The sequence below is a fragment of the Catharus ustulatus genome, chromosome 7, assembly GCF_009819885.2.
Source record: "Catharus ustulatus isolate bCatUst1 chromosome 7, bCatUst1.pri.v2, whole genome shotgun sequence".
NCBI classification, from domain to species: domain Eukaryota; kingdom Metazoa; phylum Chordata; class Aves; order Passeriformes; family Turdidae; genus Catharus; species Catharus ustulatus.
This window is the reverse complement of record NC_046227.1, coordinates 3,050,972-3,073,899: the sequence shown is the minus strand read 5'-3', so window position 1 is coordinate 3,073,899 and position 22,928 is coordinate 3,050,972. Positions and strand designations below refer to the sequence as shown.

The following is a 22,928-nucleotide window of genomic DNA, read 5'->3' as shown; positions in this document are numbered from 1 at the left end:
TTGTCCAAATTACTCAGTTTACCAAAACAATTACCAGAATCCACTCTCCTGCTTTGTGGCTGTAGTTGGTACAGCAGTTATGTACTGTAATCCTCTTTCTATTCCCTTTGTGCCCCGTGAAAGAAATCAATTTTTTTCCATATAAAATTGTTGTCTAGCTCCTTGTCACCTCCTGTCTCTGTCCTGCTGCAGTAGTGGAAACTCAGACCTGTTTGGAAACTCAAACCTGTCCCCCTTGGATATTCAGCATCAAGCTCCTGACAATCCCACTGCTCCATGCTGGGAGTGCATTCATGGCACCCGAGCTGCGTGTGGGACATGGTGTACAACTTATTCTTGCTGCCTTAGGAAATCACCTTAAAAGAAAGCAAGAAATTCTGAGGAAGGTAACAATCTCCCTCCCTCCCTTCTCTAAGACAAGGGTCATCACTGCTCATCATTAACTTTTTATTTCTGATGCAATTAAATGTGTTTATTTGACCAGAGATTTCCCATGGGCAGAAAGGTGCCTGTGCTACTTTCTCCTTACTCTAACTCCAGTGCTTAATTTTCTGGGTAAAACATCAAAAGGCTGTCAGCAAGGTGAGACAGTGCATTAGAGCATGTATAGATTTACAGATTTATCTACACACACATGTGCACCGAGGTGTAACCCCTTCCTCTCTGCCAGAACCCCCACTAATTCCTAACATGCCCAGAGAGCAGAGCCCCACAGTGCTGTGAAATCAATCTCCATGACATTCCAGCAAATCCAGCAGCTCCTGAGCTCATACCTCTTCCACAGTTGTGTTGGAAATCCCATAGCAACCCAGGTGCAGATCATTCAAGCTGGTGTCCAGAGCTCTGAGAAGGGCCTGGTAGGCTCCTGACACCGTGGACTTGAAGGGAGGAAGCACGTACACGAGCTCTCCACCAATATCCTCCTTGAGATAAGCCTCTGGGAGATAGGACTGGATCAAGGAGGTCACTGCTGTGGTGTCACATTCCTCTATCATGTTCTGAAAAAGGAGGAAAACACTCTGTACTCACTGAAAAGGTTGCAAGGTCAACCTTCCTCCTGCAGGATGTAGCCCAAGTCCTGTCCCAGAGCATAACTGGTAAGAGACCTCAGTCCAGCTATCCAACATGTCAGGGTAAATATCAAAAGCAAATGAAAGTGGGTTTCTGGCTCTTGAAACAGGGACATGTGACACTTCCCCATCTTGGTCCATCCAAAACCTCACAGTTGGGCTGAATCAACCACTTTGCACAGCTAGAGGTTTGTTGCACAACAGAGAACTTAATGTGGCTGCCAGCACAAACTCACTCTTTTTTCCATGAAAAACAGGCCTTTTTGGGTCTTTTTTTCATTTTCTCTGTCTCTGGAAGAGAGGCTGGTCTTTCATGGTATCTGTGTGCTGGGGCTACCAACAGCACTGTAATAAATGCTAGCAAGAGCAGAATTCCCAAATCCTTGCAAGCAGAACACTTTGCCCCAGGCCAAACACTATGGATGGGCTCTTTCCATCTGCTTCATTCCTCTGAACTCCAGAGTTCACATTCTGCACCCAGCCTTGCCTTTAACCTTCAAGGAGACCCTGTTCTTTTTCAACAAAGCACAGCACTGACATTCCTGTTTTCACAAGGGCACAGAGATCACTCAGCTCCTGCCCATAAATCCCTCAACCAGCCCTGATGACTCCCTTGGAGACAGAGCTGCCCAAAGCTCTAGGACCAGCTCAGACACAAACCTTCTTTTTGGTGAGTGTCAGGTGGTAGCCATCCCCAAAGGTTTCCTTGAGGTAGAAAGGTGAGCCACAACATTTGAGCCCTCCATGCTCTAGGAAGGCGATGCGGTCGCTCAGAACTTCTGCTTCATCCAGGTGATGTGTGGAGAGAATGATGGTTCTGCCTGGAAAACACAGCCACCACAGAATGAACACCTGGTTTTATGGCAAAACTGGATTTTAGAAGGATTTGGGTTCTTTTCTTTCCTTTCTCAAAAGCTTCTGTATTTCCCTACACATCAATATACTTGCAGGGGTTCCAGAGCTTCCCCTTGTTCTGGATCAGTCCACAGCCAAGAAGTCCACATTGTTCAACCAATAAAATGAATATTTATAATAATTTTCTTTTATCACATTCTGGTCAGATGTGTCCTTATCTCAAGAATGAGATAGGTGAAAGCCTCGCTGAAGGAGGGGACACAGAGTATCAGGTGAAAATCAACTGCATTTTTTGGTAATTACTAGTGAAATTGGATGAAAGGTAACAAGAGAGATGATTTTTACAGTATTGTAAGCTGTGTTCTATGGTGAAGTTATTTTTTAAATGACACTGTGAATTTACAGAAACCAATCAGGATGCACCCTGCAGAACTGCAAAATCCCAGTCTCCCAAATTTTTTTCTCTCTACCTTCCAAAACCCACAATTCAAACCCACTGGGACCATCTTTGTAAAGTGACACAGATCACCTTTGTCTCTGGGCAACATCTCCTCTCATCACAGTACCTTTCTTATTCTTGGAGATGATTTCCCAAATACTCCTCCGGGAGCAGGGATCCACCCCCGTGGTTGGTTCATCCAGAATCACCACCCTGGATCCCCCCAGGAGAGCAATAGCAATGGATAATTTCCTCTTCATCCCTCCAGACAGGGTCCCAGCCAGCTTGTGACGATGGCTGTACAGCCCAGTCTCCTTCAAAGTCCTGCAAAACAGAGGGAAAACAACTCCCAAAAGCTGTCCTTCAAGCATCTTTTCCAAGCTTGAAAAAAAATCAGTTTTTAAAATCCCCATTAATATCTGTATTCCTGTGGTCCTTGGTTCAGCTGGAATTGCTGAATACATTGTGAGCATTTGGGATGAGTCTCATGGAGAAGAATTTTCAGGGAATCTGAAAATACCTGAAAAAAAAACCTGTAACTGCAAATGAAAACCTGCTCAAGTATGGACTTCTCTGCTGAGTGGTCACAGTGTAGAGTCACCCTGCAGCTCAGTCATTGGGGTTTTAATTTAAAACATTTTTGAGGATGTTTTCAAAGTTTTCATCTGACAAGTCAAGGTTAAAGGCTCAACCCCATCAACTGAGACACCAAGATCCAAACTCCCTGGGATGTTCTGGCTGCTTCATTTCTCTGCAGAACCAATAAAGTCAACATCATCTTTCTGACTGGTTGATTAAATCTCTTTCTGGGGAAAACTGTAAAGCAACAAGGAGTAGACCCTTAGGCCTATAAATTCATCTCCAAATAATTGCCACAGCAACCTGTAAACCCTGTGGAGAAGAATATTGTTTTCTTACAGCTTAGGTATCAATATACTCCTCTAGTCAGAGCAAGGCACCATTTGAACCCCAAGCTGGAGCTGCAACAAGACCTCCAATCCATGATTTTGAGCTTTGCAGGGTCACTGGCACCACCCCACAACAATTTTGACGGCCCTCTCTCCCCTTCTCCCTTCTGCTACTTTTCTACCTCTTCACTTCTTGGTAGAGCTCGTGTTTGCTGCAGTGAGGCACTTTGATGTAGCCATAGAGCAGCAGGTGCTCCTTGGTGGTGAGGTAGTTGAAGAGCACGTTGTGCTGCATGCACACCCCCATGTTCTTCCTGATCACCTCCTGGTCAGTCCTGGTGTCTTTGCCATACACAGTGATCGTGCCCGATGACGTAGGGAACAACCCGGTCAGAATGGATCTGAAGAAAGAAGAAAGGGGAAGTTAGAAAAAGGAGGAAGCCATGGATAATTTTCTCCTCCCAGCCAGACACTACTGTCCACTGTGTCCTGCTGCCCAGCCATGCTCTGGCAGAGCAGAGGCCAGTTAACATCCATGGACATCCTTGTTTCCCTCTGTGGGACTGCAAGGACAAGCTCCAAGCTCACCCTGCCGACTCCTCACCTCTACTTTTACCTGCTCCAGCCTCCCTCTCCCTAGGTCAGACCACTGCATATCCCACACACTCAGGAATGCCCTTGAATTCCAGTTTAATTACTGGGAATTCATATAGTGCAGTTACTCTTTATTCTCTGAGGTTTGCCTGGAGCGTGCAGACAGCCTCATATTGTAACCACAGCTAAGACTGAAAACCACCTCTTCATCTGAGTAATCACAGAGAGCATGGCAACCTGATTTCACTGCCATTATTCATGAGAAATGGGAGAGGACTTCTGCATGAGACACCTCACAGTGGGCAGCACTTTCATCTAGTTCAAGCAAATAATCACCCACCAAGCAAGAGCTGAGTCAAACTCCCTCTGCTCAGAATAACTACCTGCACATTACAGCTCATTTTTGGTGCTGTCCTGCAGGGACTAAAGGGAGAAGATGCATCTCAGACCGCCCTTCACCTTTGCAGAGTTCTTCTCTCTCCTGGGACTTTTAACCATCATTAAAAAGCAGTAACTTGTGACCTTACTCAGGATTTGAAGCCCGTGCTAAGTTTCAGGAAGGTTTTCTACTTTTCTGCATATCACCTTTGCTACACTTTGCAAACAGAATATGAGGTGAATTGATAATAAGCTGAGGTGAAGCACACATCTGTCTTACTGGTTTTGGCTCTTCTGAGGCTTCTATTTATCAGCTTAATGTTGCTTTCAGAGATATGCACATATATATCAGTGGAGAAATCAAGTTCTACAGGTCTGTTTTAGTGCTGTTATCTAACAAGTCAAATAATAATTTATAAACAGCAAGGCTGAAAGGCCAATGCATTAATCCCCTGTCATTCCAGCCCAGCCAACACATGACTCTGTACAGCTGAAGTGTATCTTTATTAAGTTTTCTTGCTAGCATCACTTCAGCTCTGGTGTGTGCACGAGCTCCCCACAGCTTCCAGAACAACCTAACCCCAGGCCATGGAACAAAACACCTGAAGAGCTGCTGAGCTGTGTATCCCAGGTATCTCACCAGATTAAAAAGCATGTTCCTAAGAAGGAAAGGACCTAAAGAATTCTAAGGGATGAAGGAACTCCTGAGGTCATCCCTGATGAAACTGCCTGAGTGATTTTGCCTAGTGAAGAACCTTCCTCAGTCTCCCACTGCTGCACAGCCCCACCTGCCCTCTTGCTCACCCAACCACATCCCACAGGATAAAAAAGAGCAGGATAAATTAAAGGATACACACATGGTTGTAGTTTTCCCAGCTCCATTATGCCCCAGCAGGGAAGTGATATTCCCTTCATAAAAGTTGAGGCTGAGGTTGTCCACTGCAGCTTTGGATCCATAAACCTTTGTTATGCCATGGAGGGAGACTCCCAAGGGGAGGTCAGTGGGCTCTGGTTCCACGTGAGGGTGGGGGGCACCTTTGACAACAAAGAGAAGGGTCAGGGACAGTTACTGCAGTGCAAAAGGCGTTGTTCCACTTATCTCAGAGAAAACCAAAATGCAGCAAAGGCAGGTGCCTTTCAGCCAGGAATACTGAAACATGTCACCAGATCTGCATCATTTTGAGCTCTCTGGGATTTTTCCTTTTTACTTCCGAAGCTTCTAATAACTCCTGACAACAGGCATTAATCACTTCTGAAAAGGTCTCATATTTAGGTGTTTCAGAGCACCTAACTTTATTTATTCTAAGCAAGCACAGAAAATTAGAGGGCATGAAGCAAAACTATGGAGTTATTTTCAGCTGGGTGGAACCAGCAAGCTTTTATGTGTGATCTCAATATTTTACAGGCTAAATATTTAAAGAGATAAGCAAAGAAGCACAAAAGTGCCCTTTGCCAAGTGGAAACCTGTATTTGCTTGCCCAAACAAAAGTGGATTTCTACACAGAGAGACAGGCATGGAAGGTAACTCCCCAACTGCAGTACACACAAGTATGTGTGTGAAAATCAGTACTGACTCCCCACAACAAACAGGAAGAACAAATATAATTTAATAGTGCCAGATCTCCATTCATGTGAGTACCAGCTTTCAATTTTTCCTTTGCTGCAAAATAACTCTCAATGTTGTGTTCTGAGTATGGTGGCCCTTTACAAATTTGTCTTTGTTTACCCAAAATATAAGTTATTATTGCTACCCCCATCTAGTATCCACATACATATCTTATTGGGGAGGGTGACTTCTTTCCTCAACATCAGCTTGGAGAAGAGCAGGCCTCTTTGTTTCTCATTCCAGAAGGGCAGGTAGCTGTTGTATTCAATCCAGTAAGATGGAAGCAGTGGGAAGTACCAGGGAGCAGCCATGCCATATCTACCTGCAGGAACAGGAGTCTCATTCAGGTATCTGCTCCTCAGGAAATGCCATGGTTGGGGGGCACTCAAAATAGCAAAAATTAACTTCACAGAGATATCTTGATATGCTCATGCACTAGCAGGACTTGGTAGAGACTTTTTGTGATTGGCACAATAGGAAGCACTCACTAATTTGTTATTCTGAGTAACTCCATAGCTGGAGGCAGGAGAACTTTATATTTTCCACTGGGTAGATTTCTGTATGCCAGTGGACTGCTTCATTAGGTGGGGAAGAAAAGCAAAAGACAAATGTACTGGCTCTTGCCAAAGGCAGGAATTACTTTTTGAAACCAAATGATGTAAGTAACACAGCTCGAAATCAGTCAGCTGACAGATGCAGTCTAACATGCTCCCCTCTCACCCTCCAGACTGCAATCACACCCTTCTGTGTCTTTGGCTTCATCTTCTTCAGGAGACCCACCTGAATAGGCTGAGACCCACCATATGATAGGCTGAGAAACCCGAATTCCTCCTTGCTCTGCTCTCCCTCAGTGCCATTAATAGGCTCAGACATCCACAAAGTTGTGCTCCCTTTGTCTGGGACAGAGTGTGTGCACTGCCTCGCTGCCTCAGCCAGCTCTGTGTTCATTGCTCTCCAAAAGAGATGCTACAGCACCACCCTCAATGCTTTGCATCCTTACCTGGGAAAACATTCCTTATGTACCAGCCCAGGATGAAGTAAATGAAGGAGTCTATCAGAATGAGCCAGCACATCCAGCCAAAGGAAGTGTTGTCTCCAATCATTGGGGACTTGTACATGTTGTCCCACTGCAATCCTGCAGAGAGGAATTGAGAAATACAATCAGAATCCATCTCAGCCAGTGAAATATTCCCCCCCAGGAGAGCTCAAAGCCTGGCTTTGTCTGCCATAAACTCACCTATGCCCTGTGCCTCATAGCGAGCAATGTATTGACTTGCATAACTGAAGGCAGTTGGAGACAACAGACTCTGGGGAATAAACAAAATTGAAAACAAGGAACATTTGAATTAATCTCAAAGAGAAGTCAGGTCAGTCAACCGATCAGGTACCTCACTGGGTTATTCCAACAGCCAGAAAAATGAGTGTTGGGTTTGTTTTGCTCCCAGCAGTCACAAGGAGCACTGGACCAGGCCTGTGATGAAAGTGCTGAAATGTCTCCTTAGAGCTTGACTTTCTTTTGCTTCCACAACTTCCTCCCTCATACAGGGCTCTATTTTAGGCTTTTGAAATACAGCAGTGCTTGAGAATTACCTCATGGAGCTATGCGGTTAATTATTTTACCATTTGCATTAATAGATGCCATCTCCTGAATTTAGTGACTCAAAGAAAACGAGTCGGGCTTCTGGAACCTAACACCTACCTACTTTGTCCCTTGGTAAGAAACAAAGCTTTACATCTTCTCCCATGTGTAGGAATTGAGACACAGGAAGCCAAAGGATGGTGTGAGGCAGCAATGAGCAGAGCCAGCCCTGCTACCCAAACCCCTCACTGAGACAGCCTGGTTTTTCAGAGCAGGTGAAAGCAGCCCATTTTCCTGTGCAATTCCAAAGGGAAAAGCACATAGCTCAAACTACTGGGATTCAGCTGGCAGGTGGGAACTCACTCAAATTCCACAGGTAGTGCCTTCAGTTATGGGACCCAGCTAATTCCAGGTGTCCCTCAAATGAACCATGGCCAACTCTCCATCCACACATGTCAACACCCACCGATGGAATTCAGCAAGGCACCCAACTCCTCTGTGTTTGGGACATGACACACGGTAAGAGCTGGAGTGCCTCCACACAATTCCTGGAAATATGGAGCAGCAGAACTCACCAGGAGACTCTTGACAGAGAAGCTCAAGTGGTTCTCGATGACGAGCAGCACGATGAAGGGGAAGAAGGTGAGGATGTACACCAGGCTGCCCACCAGGGCCGCGATGTTGGTGTTGTTGAAGAAAACGCTGATGAAGTAGCTCATGGCTATGATGGACAGGCTGTAGTCCATCAGGTACAGGAACAGGAGAGCTGTGTCTGTTTTGGGAAGGATCTCACCCACTTTCAGCACAACAATGAGGAAGGTGACAGTAATCAGGAGGAAGATGGCACACTCAATGAACCAGGCGATGAAATGGCTGCTGGCATTGACGCCCATCATCTTCATGTACTGCAGAGAGGAAGGTAAAAGTAACAATCACAAGTGGCATTTGAGAGAAATTAAGAGATCTTTCTGCTGATATTGAATGATTTCACAAGCTCCAAAGCAGCTTCTGGCCTTGTGCATTTTCTAAAGCCTTTTGGTTATTTTTTAAAATAATGACAATTATTTGGCTTAAGCTTAAAAGCTCTCAAATGTCTTTGAAACCCCAAGACAACACGTAACAGCTAAATTACTATGGTTAAAAAGAAGAAATATTAATTTATATTAGCTGATGATTAATTCCCCATACTTGCATAAAACTGTACATTGGTATTGATAAGTCCAGAAGAAACTACAGGTGCTGGTGTCTTCTTGTGGATTTTTACACAGCTAAAACAATTAGTGATGCCCTGGTCCTTGGAGAAAATGGTTGCCTAAATTAGAGAGGGGGGATGCCAGGGAGAACACACTGGGGTTCATTCATTTTCCACCTCATCACAGGTCAGAGTGTCCTTTCTTGGAAGGGTTTTTGGTGAATCAGTATTTGTTTCCATGGTGTTGGATAAAACACAAATCTGCTCAAAGCTTTTGTTGCTTGCTGAAGCTTAGTTTGACAAAAGTCCTTTGCTGTTCATCTCTGTTGACAGTGATCACACTGAAAACCTGAGTTAATTTAATAAATTCCCAATGTCTCAATGTCATTTCTTTTCCAGCAAGCAACCTGAATGAAGAACTTCATTTCAGAGGAGCTGATGTAATATGTAGCACCTTCTGAAATATTAAGTATAATAACTTCAAGGATAGGAAATAAGTCACTTTTCATGTCTTTGTCCCCAGTAGATATGACTCAAAGTCAATTTTTAGAGAGCTTTAAATCTTCAGAAACCCTGTAATTTTGTGAGGTGCCCACGTTTCCTGTGTTCAGCACTGCAAAGCAATATTCCCTCCACTTGAAGGGCAAACACCCTGCACTTCCATGGCTTGGAGCTTGGTTATAATGTCAGAATTCACACACTGCAGGTCACCTAACATACCTAACAATAGGTATCCAGAATATTTTCCTTAATGCTTGTTTTGCTCCATTTAATATTGAACATCAGACACACTAACCACGAATAAAGAAAATCTGTTTAGAATTCTGCACGCCCCAGAAAGTTTCCCCGTACCTCATAAAGCCTCAGATCTTTCTCCTGAACAAGTGTTTTAACAAAATCAGCTATAAACAGCACCCAGGCAGCCATCAGAGCAAATGGAAGAGAGTAGGTCACGCTGGTTAAGAACCTGTAAAAGGCAAAAGCAGGCTTTAGCTGAATGCTAAATGTTCTGAGGATTAAGGCTTTATACAAGATAATATTTTTCAGAACAATACTCTGGCACAGGAAAAGACATGCTTATATTTCAAAATGTGGAGTAAAATTAATAATTACAAAAAAGAGACTCCTTTGCCATTGCATTGGATTTTCTATTCATCAAACTCCTGACTGCTCAGAATCTTTTTATTTTTTTTAAGTTGCAGAGGGATTTCCTTGCTCAGCAGCACAACTGGCAGGAGCAGGAAGAGCCATGGGCAGTGGCATCTCCTGGCTCTCTGATGGGCTGCATTCCATTTGGAAACATCCCAGCAACCAGCCATAATTTCCAGTTCTGCTCACAGATATAATGGCCAAATTTCATGATCAGGCCATATTTCCTGGTGTTGGAGTCTAGACGTGGGTGTTTTCCTACAGACTGTCTGTTCTACCACCCCACAGGAGAGGCACTGCAGATCCAGGTTACATTTCTTGGCTCCTCACTTTAATTAAAACTTTCTTCCAGTGCCAAATGCATAAATAAAAAACCCCAAAATCAGTGGCCAACAATAAATTTCTCCTTTTGCCATGGAAAGCAAGCTTTTATAGCAGGAGATTCCCTTCATTGCATCTGCAGTGCTTATGCTTTCCTTCTTGATTTCTACACCTGGCTTAAAACTCTGAATCAGTGTTATTCCTGGAATAATGTACAATAACAGTGAGAAATTAACATTACATTTGTTTTTTATTTTTTTTTACCTGTAAAGCAGAAAATTTCCTATAAACCAGCATTTTAGGAAATGCTTCCATGCAAATGAAGCCTTATTTATAAAGAACCAGGAAAGGCTCCTAAAAATTTAGCAGAGCCCAACACCTTTTGTGTACTGGTTTGTATACAGATATATATTTTCCCTTTTTCTCTACAGGATGATACCTATGCAATAACAATTGATAAGCAGGCATTTTGTGATGATTTCTGCTGGATGCAAATCCAAAGCCTTGAGGTATTTTAATAATTGAGCAAACACGTCCCTCTGAACCTGGGCTGGGGAGGGAAACCCAAAGGCAAGAGGGTTTTCCCAGCAGCCCAAGAAGAAAAAGGAGCAGACAGGACTGGAGTCAGTGCTTCCAGCAGCCAGTTAATCACTGCACAAAAGTCTCTCTCAGCAATAAGCCAGGAATTTGCTGCAGAAGTGGGTTTGGATGCTTCCTGTCTGTGTCCTGCTGGGCACCTCATATGCTGCTGCCCTGAGGAGAGGTTATAGGTCTCCAGATCTCTTCATTGACAGCTGGCACTGGTCTGCTGTGGTCCCTAAATGATATTTTATAGCTCCAAAAAATATTTTGGCTCATGCAGTTGGCATGGATGTTTTTTCAGTAGGAAAAGCCCTAGGTCCAGCCTATCCTTTTGCTCCAAGGTAAACCCTCAGTCAGGGCACAGTGACCTTCCCATGTATCAATACTTCCTGCTGAACATCCTCCAGTGCTCCCTGATGGACACTGAAATCCCTTCCTTTTTTTTTTTTCACACAGTTTGACCACTGTAAAGCCCATAAGCCTTTTTCCCCCCCATAAATCCATTTTCTAAGTTCTGCTGCATTGTCTGCAGGTGAATACCTGCAGAACAAGTCAAGAGTCATATTTGACCCAAGTTCTGCCAACTCTCAACCCCACTATGTGTAATAAAACAGGGACAGGGAATTTTACCTGCTGTAAAACCTACAGTTACCACCACAATCCAGATATAAAGAGACCACAGAAAACAAAAGTTAGGAGAACTAAACAGACCTTCTTAGAGTTCAAAATTCCCTCTTTTGTTGAAACCTAGAGAAAAAACCCAACTGAACAGAATTAAATTACAGTAATTTCACGATTATAAGCCGCACCTTATTATAAGCCGCACATTACAATACAGAGTGTGATAAAAGGTGTCTATTCTATCGCCATCTGTTGAGGGTGGGGGCAGTGATCCTTATCTCCACAGGAGATATTCTGCTAATGAGCCATCCATTGAAACCAGGCAGGACATTGTTCTTTATCTTTTCACACCCCATCCTTCCTCCAGCCAGTCATTTTCTGCTAATGGCCATTGAGTCCCACTGTGGGACTGATAAAATTACTGCATCCCATTGGAAGTTGCTCCCGCCAGGGGGAAGAGCCCAACATTTCTTACCAAGACAAAACAGAGGTTTTGGGACACTAAGGGAGCCCCTTTCTCCACTGGACTCCAGAGGAAAACCGGATTTCTCCACATCACCACTGGACCTCCAGAGGGAAACTGCACCTTGTACAGGAGCACTGCTCCAACTGAGCCACATCTGTCACTGCAGGAGGATGCAGCCACCATGGAATGGGACTGTTACCAACACCCTGCCTGACAGGGTGTCAGGTTGTACTCTGACTTTGTCAGGGTTTGGGGTTTGTTTCTTTGTAGTACTGTATTTCTGTTTTAATTTCCCTACTACAGAACTGTTATTCCTAATTCCCATATCTTTGCCTGAAAGCCCCTTGATTTCAAAATTATAATAATTTGGAGGGAGGGGGTTTACATTCTCCATTTCAAAGAGAAACTCCTGCCTTTCTCAGCAGACACCTGTCCTCCAAACTAAAACAGCAACTTTTCGTTCTTTGTCCATATATAAGCTGCACCTGACTATAAGCCGCACTTCAGGTTCAGACCAAAATTTTAGTCAAAATGGTGTGGCTTATAATTGTGAAATTACTGTGTAAGCACAGCTGGTGAACTCCACCAGACAGGATGAGCTGACACAAAACATGAAGCGAAAAGCCACCCAAACTCACATATCCTTGTTGTAGCAGGGGTAAGGCATGGCCTGGACCTGCACAGCAATTTCCTCTGGTTTCTTGCCAGTCTGCAGCTCGATAATGGCCCTTTCAATGCTGTCCTGGATGTAGATGAAGGCCCGGCTGTAAATCTGGCTCTGGGAGGTGGAGTTGTGCGGGCCCACGGTCCAGATGCGCTCCCGGATCCTGTTGGTGGTTTGGGTTATCCTGCTGCTCATCCTGATGGTGTAGTTGAGCACAGGAGGGAGGGACAGGCCCCCATGCACTGAGTGTGGAGAGCTTGAAGGTAGCTTGAAAATGATACCTGGGAAAAGAAAGGGAAAGGGCTTGTTTTGGAGCTGGCAGCATGGCAGCAGCACACACAGATGTGTAGGAACTCCTCATTTTTACAAGGCTTCCTCTCAGTTTTTCTATCCACAATGTTTTTTCCTGATTATTCTATATATAAAACATATGATAGAATGGAGGACAAACAGAGAAGAAAACTGCCACTACAGGAAAGGACAAATATTACCAGGTTTTGAAGTTCCAAGAGAAGCAGTTTCTATCCACTCCTCAATTATGAAGTATAAAACCAAACAGGATTTATGAGTAAATCTCAATTGAGGACCTTCTTTAAATATTAAGATACATTAATGACAAATGTAAGTTCCTATTTCCTGCTCCCTCCACCCCTCTCTGCAGTCTGATCCCACAAAGGGGAAAAGTATGATTGAGAAGAGCCACTACACCATTATGGTGCTTGGCTGGAATATCTCAAGTGATTTATGACCCTGTAATAAATTGAACTGTCTCATATTTGGACTTGAGGATCTTAAAGGTCTTTTCCAACCTGAATGATTCTCTGATATCTTTCTTGATTAAAGCACCTTTTCCCGTGGAAGCTTGAAAGTGCCTGCACAAAGGTCACCTTGGGGCAGTGGGATTTTATTCAAAGTGAGAATTAATCAAGAGAAATCACCAGGTGACCACAGTAAGGGAAGAGGAGGTATGAAAAGGAGGTCTCAGTGTGCAGGTCCCACACACACTTGCCCCAAATCAACTGCAGTGTGGTGGGATCTGAGACCACAACAGTTGTGCTGAAAAACCAAATATTTTATGCTGCATTCCCACACTGCATCAGGTGAAATTTAACTGACAGGGGGATTTGGGACTGTCACATACTTGCAAACAGCTCATTCTTCAGGAAGAGCTCCTTAGCCACAGCTTCCATCTGATCCAGGTCCTGCACTGCTTGGACGCGGTTGAAGGAGACGCAGGAGGACACGTTCACAGCCAGGGCAGCCAAAGTGTTCAGCTGATCCACAATGTCAGCATTGTTCTGCAGCTCCAGCCGGATATCATCTAGGAAAAAACCCACAAACCAGCCTTCCAGCATCACTGCACCCAGCAAAAAACCCATTCCATCATTCCACTCCTTCACACTGATGATGACACCAGAAAGCAGGAAAGGAAACAACTCCAACCCCATCACACTAAATAAGAAGTGTGAAATACATTCCTGCACTCAGCAATGCAATGAAGGCATCCTGTTGACCCAGTTTTTATGTTAATCATTTGTATGAGTTTGCCTTTGGGAGGATGCCAGCAATGGGATGTGACAGCCATCCCAAATTGAAGTCCCCACTAACCTGCTCATGGTGCTCACCATTCCTTCCACACCCTCTGTGGTTTAGGATGTAATCAACTCGCCTGTTGAGCTGCCGTGTCTCAGGGGAGGATGTGCTTTACCCAAGCACATCAAGGCAGAGCTGTGTGTGCTGTGCTGATGTGTGGACTGAACCTGCTGCTGCAGTTAATAAAGATGCTGCTGTTTGCTGGCAGGTTTCAAAGGTGGCTGCATAATGCAAGGTAACTAATATGAAACAGCTGCTGCAGGCTTTATGGGGAGTTAAGGCAGGAGCTGCTGCTCATGAATAACACAGGGGTCATCACCAACTGGATGTAAATGACTGCAACAGACCATAATCACTCTTGGCTGCTGCTGGGCTTCGCTGGCACAGTCCAAATTTATGGTGACAAGCCTGGCCACTCACTGCAAAAGCAGGTAGGGACAGCAAGGCCAGTCAGGTAGGGACTGTGATCCCCATGTGCACTCACAGGGGATGTACCCACCACCACTGTTACTGGTGATTCTTACAGTGCACAGCAGCAAATGTCACCTTGAAGGGCCTTGCAAGCCCACCAGAGAACAGCAAACTGCAGCAGAGCATCTCCTGCATTGATGCCTCTGGCTCCATCAGCCTGGGTACATTTATCTGATCCCTGGCTATTCTGCTCTGGAGAACTTTTCATCTGAGCGTCGCTGCGATGCAAAGGAGCTCTCCACGTTTTCCAGCAGTCCCAGGTAGCTCATTTGAAATCATAATTACGGCTAAACAGTGTCCTCCAGTGGCCACACACCGCGGCAAAGCCTCCCATCCCTCCACCCCTTAGCACCCAGGAGAAACATCTCTTCACACCAACACTTAGCTCTCTAAGAGTCTTTTCCCTGCAAGATTTCTGGATCACACCTGGGATTGCCTTCCCCTGTAGCCTCCACATGGGCCAGAGGAGAGCTGACTAGGGGATGGCTGCATCTGGCTGGCTCTGGAGCTCCCAGACCTGAAGTACAATAAGGAAGAGGGCAGCACATCTGGACACACTTACCCAGCTCATTTATCTGACTCAGGAGCTCAGCTGCATCCAAATCCACCATCAGCTTGATAAAAACCTGCACAAAGGGATTCTGCAGGGCATTCTGTCAACAAGCAGAGAAAGACAAAGTATCACTTTGACCAGAAGCTTTTGAGCTCACTCATTGTGTATTTCTAAAATACAATGGAGCAGCTGCCTTCACTGAGCATTTGTACAGCCCCTTCCCTACTCCCTTCACTCTGTATCAGCATGGGCAAATGCCAGCAATGAGAATGTCACAGAGAGCTCCAAGTCAGTGCTTCTTTGAGTCAGGAAAGGATGCCTACTGAGTCTCCACCAGGCATTAGAGTCCCATAAAAAAAAAAAATCATGGATAATTTTAGTTATTCCAAAAGTAAATTTCCCTGGTGCCTGTTTTAAGTCTTGTGAACACAGCCAGAGCACAACATGTAGCCAACCAAAACTTGATTTGGAGATCAGCACAGGTTTTTTGTTTGGCTGAATATTTCATTATCCCACCAATGACTGCAATCAGCAGAGAATATTTAATTTCACTTTTGCATATTTCACTCTGGATTTTCTCTTGCTGCCATGGGAATTAGAACGAATTCCAGCCCCTAAAATTAACTGCTAGTGCTTTTGGGTTCCAGGGATCTCGTTTTTGTAAAAAAAGGAGGCAATTTTTACTACAGAGAATGGGAAACAAGTGTGTGTAACATTACAGTCTACTGCTTTCTGTATCCAAGCAAGGCTAGGCTTCTTAGGAGGGGGAAAAAGAAATTTTGTTGACATTCACTGAGGTACAAAACATCTTCTAGCTCTTATGTGTGTACCCAGAACCACATGGTTATTAAGGACACTGTTTCATTTTCTGAAAAAGTCATTTCTTGCCTGTCTTGGCTGGCTGGATCACTCCATCAAGCAGAAAGTTAATTTACAAACTGAAGAGTGCTCCCTGCTCATCTTAGCCCTCCAGCAGGTCCCAGCATGGCCAGGGTCAGGGAGCATTTTACAAACAGCTTATTTGGGAAAGAGAATTTGCAGGGAAAGGTGACTCAGGAGCATCTCTATTAAGGGAACAGGCAGGCACAGAAACTGTGAAGTCCAGGACACCCTGAGAGGGGTCTCCCCAGCTGACCTGAGATGTCCCTGCATCCCCAGTTTACTTCAGTGAACAAACCCATCCTCCCAGTTCCCTCCTGGCAAGAGACAGAGGGGAAGTCATACCTTGATCATTGGAACAGTCTGGTTTAACTTAGTCAGTGAATTCATGATGACAGGAGACTGGTCCAGCCACTCCTGGGACTTCAGGGCTAACTCAGCCATATGCTCCAGGGTTGCATTCGACTACAAAAGAAGCCCACAACATACAAGGATTAATTTACTCATTACCTTACAGATTTTAACCAATAAGCAAATTGATAAAACAGCTGAGACCAAATTTGTTTTCCTTAGGATTTTTCCTAGCATCTTATTCTTTGGCAAAATACTCCTTAGCACACTGAATTTTTGCAAGTGCTTAAAAATATTGTATTTATAGCATGTCTTGAATTTCTGCTTTCCACCTACCACTGGTCTGCCTGTGAACAAGTATTGGTTACAGCATTTGTCCCAGGAGACACATCTCTCCTACTGGCTGAAAATATGGGGGTGAAACTTCATAAACTGAAGGCCTTAAACAATTGTCCTATAAATATTAGACCAACAGGAGCCTCTGGAGGGAAGATTCAATCAAAGACAAAAGATGACTCATATGGCCAGCAAAGCAAGCATGAAATGATAATTTGATTAATACTCCAAATAGTGAGAAAGCAGCCCTCTGCCTCCCAGGGAAACAAGCCAGTGCTAGATAAATTCTATCCCTTTGGAGTGGGTGCATCCTGATGTCCTGGAACAGAGCCATACCTTTCCCATGATTGCTCGAGTTTCTGGGGTGTCTGGTGTGAAAAGGATCTTCCCAAGCACCATTGGTTTTAAGAAAGACCAAATCAAAGCTCCAGTTGGGGTCTTGACCAGGTCCAGGTAAAAGGATAAGCAAAACGGGGCTGCAAGGGGAGAAAAGCAAACAAATTGCACAGAGAACAAACAGACCAGACACAAGAAAGCTACCAGTGTGTTTTTTCTCCCATCTGCCCAGTTTGTTGCTGTGGCCAGTGAATGACTTCAGGGCCCTGTTCACTGACTGATTTAATGCATCTTGACAAAAGCAATCCACCCCCAAGATCTCCTGTTGCTGAACTCAAGACAACAAGAGTCTCGCTGTTCGAGCCAACATTATCTGCTCGAAGGTTAAATGGAGTTTTGTGAACTCAGAGGAGCTAATAATGTCAGTACAGTCAGAAAAACTACACATCAAGAAAAAGCAGTGACCTGTCAAGCCCTAGGACCAGATCATCAACAAATGGGAGACAGTGCAGTGTCAAGCACTGCTCTGCTGCACAGGCAGTTTTCCCTTTGAACATTTATGGAAATAAACCACCAATAATTAGGGCAGTGCAGATCTTCAGCTACCATAAATAATGAGCACTTACAGCCCTCAGAGACATATGGAGAATAGCTCAGCATTAGATCTGTCTGGAAATAGCAGAGTTCAGCTTTGAAACGTTTGTGCCCTAGGGAAAAGCCAGACTTACTGGAATCCTGAGGAATCCCATATTTCCTCATCAGCTTTTGGACATGGGCATCCTCTGCATGAGAACTGTTGCTCACAGGGTCTCCAAAGTCTGGAAGCAACGACTCAAAAAACAGGGGTGTGATCTCCTGGTTGCAGAGGACTTTTGACATAGATTTAAAAGTGCCATGTGTTATCCTGAAGTTGTTTGGTTTAAACAACGCCTGCAGAAAAGACAAAACACAAACAAATCCTGCATGCTGAAAGCACCCCACTTGGAGAGAAATAACAGAATGAGAAGGAAAGGACTGAACATTTTTATGCTGCTTTCTTATGAGAAGTCTGCCTTTATAAAAAAAGGAAAAAAATAGGAAAAATGGAAATAATGCATTTTTATTATGACAGAGGTGGCACATTTATTTCCAGGTATGACAGCCAATGTGGGAAGTGCCTACAATGTGTGCAGAGAAATTCCCATTATAATGTGTGCCTGGTGACATTCACACACCTGGGTTATAGCACAGATTTGTCACATGGATGTGTGCACATCACTGTCCCCATCCAGTCGATGGCTGCACGTGGCTCTGCAATGTGCAGGCAGAATGATGACCAGGAACAATTCCTGTCACTTGTGTTCTCCTGGACCATGGATCAGAGATGGATTGGACACTGTGCTGGATGAAGGCAGTGCACCCTGGAGTTACTGCAGCTGTCAGAGCAGTAATGGGTTTGTACTGAATGCTTTGGGCAGTCTCGAGGCTTTGGGTGTGATCTAATGCACACTAAAGCTAAGCTGGTTTTTTGCTGCTGACTTTGGTGGCTTTGCCTTTAGTGTGTAGCTCTCTAGCTGTTTTCAGCTGATCCTTCCAGCTGATTTCAGCTGATCCTGTTTTGCTGAGGTCCTCCCTCCTTCAAGACATTCTTGCTCCAAGTGTTTCTCCCACAGCATGTGCTCCCCACTCACGAGCACATGATGGTCCCACTGCTCCAAATCAAAACTCTCCCAGGAAGGCAACACAGAAACACAGAATGGTTTGGGTTGGAAGGGACCATAAAGATCACCTCATTCCAACCTCCTGCCATGGGCAGGGACACCTGCAGAAGCCCCATCTAGCCTGGCCTTGAACACTTCCAGAAGGAAGTTTGATGGAGCTGTTTCTCAGAACACTGTTGCTTTGAAACAGAATCTATGGTTTAATGCACCCATGGCTTTTAGGATAAGAAATTATCCTAGTGGAAACCATTTCAGTGGTATTTTGCCTCAAGAGCACATGCAGGCTACACATACCTTAGTCAGTGGCGTTTTCCTGGACTGTCGGAGGTTTTTCAGGGAATGAATAGCTTGAAGCAATGGATCAATGCCAGATTCAACCTGGTGTCTGAAATATTTCATTTTTGTCAGAAGGCCTAGCATCTTGTCCATGGGTTTCTGAAGTTCCTTGGGGAAAAACATCTGCAAGAGGCAGGAAGGAAATCAATTATGATCAGCATGAATGTGCATGCACAGGCAGGCACACGCCCAGATTGTGTCAAGTCAAACATGAGCACTGTGGGGTTTTCAGGAGGCCTTACAGAGTGGGTGTCCCATGGGAAATGAACTCCTAAATCCCCAAGCACTTTTGCAAACCATTCCCCTGAACATTACATAATCTAATAGTGTCTTTTCAAACACCTACAGTTGGGCAATACGTGTCACCTACTGGCTGGGATATGATCAAATCTCTCATTTCACAGGTGTCAAACACCACCAGTGACTTTTGACCTGAGCCCAAATTCATTGGCATTGGCATTTAACAACTTTTTCTGCCCAAGATCACTCCTGTGTTTTTAAATATGTGCTCACTATTCTCTGTGAATGTTTTCTTAGATGCTGTTTCTATATTTGGGGGGAAATTTGAATGATTTAATAACTTTTTAGTTACAAATAGATAGGGAAAATAGACCTTACAGGACATTTTCCAGGGCTTCCCTTTTCAAAGAATCACAAAATTTAGCTCAGTACCTTATTTTTGGGTCAGCTGGGAGTGTTCAAGAGGTTGTGACAGCACATAAAGGATACTAGCAGATAGGGAGGCATTTAGAGTAGGTCCAGTGCCTTTAAATGAGGTTTGCTGCTTTACACCAGCTGGGATTCTCATTTATATCCACGCTGTCACAGCATGGATATGCAATAAAAATTGCTGCATGAGCAAAGCCTGATCTTTGGCTTGTGTAAATCAGTGTAGCTTCTGGCCACTGCAGTGATATTTTATAACCTTTCAGTCACCATGTGCAGCAAGGACTGTAGAAAGCACTCTGAAAATCCAGCACTAACCTTGTAGAAGAAATTGTAAATGTCCAAGTGTCTCAACAGGGTGACCCCAAGGAGGTAGGTCCTGCGAGTCCTCTCTGGCACAGGGAGGCTGCACAACTCCTGCAGCACCACCTGCAGCTGTGGGTCAGTGGGATGGGCACTGCAGGACTCCAGCTGCAGCACCTGAGAGATGAGCTGGGTGTGCACAAAGGGAAAAGAGAAATGTTAGGGGTGCACTGCACACTCCACCATGAGTGGATTAATCTTGCCTGGTTGCTGTTCTTTCCACAGTGCCATATTTCAACCACCCAAGAAGCAGAAAATGCCTGCCCATTACTCCCACTCCCAGGGACAAATCCTAAGGACTGTGTTTTACTACCCAGCTTGCACAGTAGTAAAAGCTTTTGTGGCATCAATTTCTCATTGACTGATGCATGTGAAGTTTGGAAAAGAGCATGCTCTTTGGAGCCCAGTCCAGACAAGATGGCTGGGAAGGGAAAAAGCATCTGGAGCTCTGCTTGCAGGAGCAGGAGGTTGAGGAAGGGAAGCTCATCTCTCATCTGGGAGGGTATTTTTGGACTCTGAGTGCTCTCACACGTTGTGGGTACAAATGTGCTTTTCCACCTGGACTGGGACAACTCCTCAGTGACCAGGACCTGACTAAAAACCCTGCTCAGCCCCCACTAGTGTGTCCCAGAGAGCTGTGCCCTGCTCTGGATCAGAACCATCCCTCTCCAGGCTCCTGCCTGCTGCCCAGCTCCTGGGGACAGCCAAAGGGACCATATGGCTCCCAGCCTCCAGTGGCTGGACTGACAACAGTGATGCTCCTCCTGCATTCCTGGTGGCTGTTCCAATCCATAACATGCTTTGCTGTCTGTCCCTGTGGGGTCATCTGTGCTGTCACACACCCAGTGACCTGCTTAGCTGCATTCACTAACAAATTACTGTTTTAATGGTCTGAGCAGTAGAAAGCAATAAGTTCTCCCAAAAGGATAACAGCAAGCTCACCTGACTGCTGTTTTCTGGGAAGGATGCTTCCAGAAGAGCATCAATGCTGGCTGTGGACATTCCTGTTGTGTTTCTGAGGTCCTCTTTGAGCTGATCCACATTTTTAAACACATCTCTCAACTTTTCTGGAACAAACAGTCAAAGAACAATTGATGTAACAGCACTCTCCAGACACACAGAAAATCTCAAGCACCCAGAGAAGACTTGATGTGAAGTATAGAAGTGTGGTACCTCACTGCTAAGAAAAAAAAGCCAAAAAAACTTGGAACACACAGTCATTACTGTCTACATTTTACAGTCTGGTTTGTGGGCTGAAGCTATCACATCTCTGGACAGCAAAATTTGCTCAGATGGAAAGATGTGGTGCTTTCTTTGTAAATAAACAAACCACACTTTATTTGAACAGTTTCTAGAACTGCCCCAGATAAAGGATCCCAAGGTCAGGGTGTATGGTTATTTCATTAATATCACTTCTTCCTGGCAGCTAGGCAATTCTTGGGATTTCCAGCAGAAAGTGTGGTACCAGTGGTGATGCTCACCAACATTGTAAGGAAATTCAGAAGAGTACCTTGCTTGTTTGAGTCAGTCAAACCCTCAGTCATGTTCAACACGGAATTCAAAGTAGCCATATACTGAGGAATCTCTTGAAAGAAAGCAATTTCTGGTACATTTTCTTGAAGCCTGAATTGGAAAAACAAAGCAACAAACAAAACTGAGAATATAAAGAGCAGGCAAGAAGTCATTTCATAAAGAGAATACAAAAACAGTCTAGCTCAGAGGGAGAGCCTCACCACTTCAGCTGTGCCTGGATGTCTGTGGCATCCCCAATGAGTACATTCTGGAGCTCCTGGGAGATCCTCCTGTGGCTCAGTACATTGGTCACAAGCTGGCTGCTCAGCTCAGCAGCACGGAGGAGCTGCTCCTGAGACTGGCCTTGCTCACACAGCTCCCCAAAGGGAACCTCAGGGAGGTGGCAGAGCTGCTGGATTGACTTCAAGCTCTCGTAGTCACACAGAAGTGCTGTCAGATCCCGCAGGCGAGAGATCTTCAAAAGACGTATTGAAAAAAGGAAGACAAATGCACAAACACCAGTTAGATGACAGAATGATAAAAGGCAAGCTTTAAAGAGTCTAGCTGTCCCTTTCTATCTCTCCTCAGAACTAGGATTTAAAAAACTATATATATTTAGTTCATTTAAAAGGTCTCCAATAGAAAAGCTTGTGACAATCATTGTGTGAGCTTCTGGCAGACCTGGCTGGATTTAATAAACCTTGCAAACCTTAACATGCCATTTCCCCTGCCCAACACACTCAGACAGCAATACTCCATTGGACTTGCCTGTTTACTAATTAATCTTCTCAGAGACCAAATAAATCTATCTTGCACAACAGGTTTAGCCTTTCAGATACCACCTGGTCATCCTACTGCAGCACAGGAAAGAGACTTGGCCACAAGTCAGAGCTTCCTCATCTGCCAACCCCTGTAAAATTATAGTCCTTTGCTATTATGGGCTTCCCTCTTGTCTGACATCATTATTTACATTATCAGGCTCTTATGGGAAGAATTATTTTCAGGATTATGCCTTTAAGTACCTGTCACACTGAGGCTCATCATATTATTGTTACAGATATACTACACAGCAACAACATTGCACAGTGCTGTATTTTTTAAAAAGGACTTTTAAATGCTATTTCTCATATGAAGCAATACACTTAAGGGCATGCATGCTATTAGTGCAGTCATGAATGCATGGGCTAAGAAGCATTTTATTCAAATGAGGCACTGCCAAAGCCAAAGCTGGTGAGAGAAGTCCAGGAATCAATAGTGGTGCTTAATCTCAGAAGCCATTCTGGTGTTGTGAGATATTTGGGGCCAGAGGAGCATGTGGGGACTTGACTCCAGCCACACTGGTGCTGGTACAGCTCCTCAGGCACAGCATTAACCCAGTTAGTCATGCATCTAACTGCCAATTAGGAGT

The 22,928-nt window shown here is 44.6% G+C and overlaps 1 protein-coding gene across 1 annotated transcript in view; it reads right to left on the bottom strand.

Annotated features, from left to right (window-relative positions):
• Nucleotides 1-22,928, bottom strand: part of ABCA12 (ATP binding cassette subfamily A member 12) — a 79,607-nt gene that overhangs the window by 25,159 nt on the left and 31,520 nt on the right. The window contains exons 13-33 of the mRNA XM_033065322.1: nucleotides 21,742-21,995; nucleotides 21,519-21,631; nucleotides 20,951-21,075; nucleotides 19,964-20,137; nucleotides 18,938-19,102; nucleotides 17,672-17,873; nucleotides 16,944-17,083; nucleotides 16,266-16,385; nucleotides 15,051-15,141; nucleotides 13,566-13,745; nucleotides 12,399-12,705; nucleotides 9,474-9,588; nucleotides 8,005-8,334; nucleotides 7,088-7,157; nucleotides 6,851-6,985; nucleotides 6,017-6,172; nucleotides 5,102-5,279; nucleotides 3,455-3,673; nucleotides 2,492-2,688; nucleotides 1,731-1,891; nucleotides 774-998 (exon numbers count right to left, since the gene is read on the bottom strand). Of these exons, the coding sequence (XP_032921213.1) occupies nucleotides 774-998; nucleotides 1,731-1,891; nucleotides 2,492-2,688; nucleotides 3,455-3,673; nucleotides 5,102-5,279; nucleotides 6,017-6,172; nucleotides 6,851-6,985; nucleotides 7,088-7,157; nucleotides 8,005-8,334; nucleotides 9,474-9,588; nucleotides 12,399-12,705; nucleotides 13,566-13,745; nucleotides 15,051-15,141; nucleotides 16,266-16,385; nucleotides 16,944-17,083; nucleotides 17,672-17,873; nucleotides 18,938-19,102; nucleotides 19,964-20,137; nucleotides 20,951-21,075; nucleotides 21,519-21,631; nucleotides 21,742-21,995 (3,657 nt within the window). The remainder of the gene's footprint in view (nucleotides 1-773; nucleotides 999-1,730; nucleotides 1,892-2,491; nucleotides 2,689-3,454; nucleotides 3,674-5,101; nucleotides 5,280-6,016; nucleotides 6,173-6,850; nucleotides 6,986-7,087; nucleotides 7,158-8,004; nucleotides 8,335-9,473; nucleotides 9,589-12,398; nucleotides 12,706-13,565; nucleotides 13,746-15,050; nucleotides 15,142-16,265; nucleotides 16,386-16,943; nucleotides 17,084-17,671; nucleotides 17,874-18,937; nucleotides 19,103-19,963; nucleotides 20,138-20,950; nucleotides 21,076-21,518; nucleotides 21,632-21,741; nucleotides 21,996-22,928) is intronic.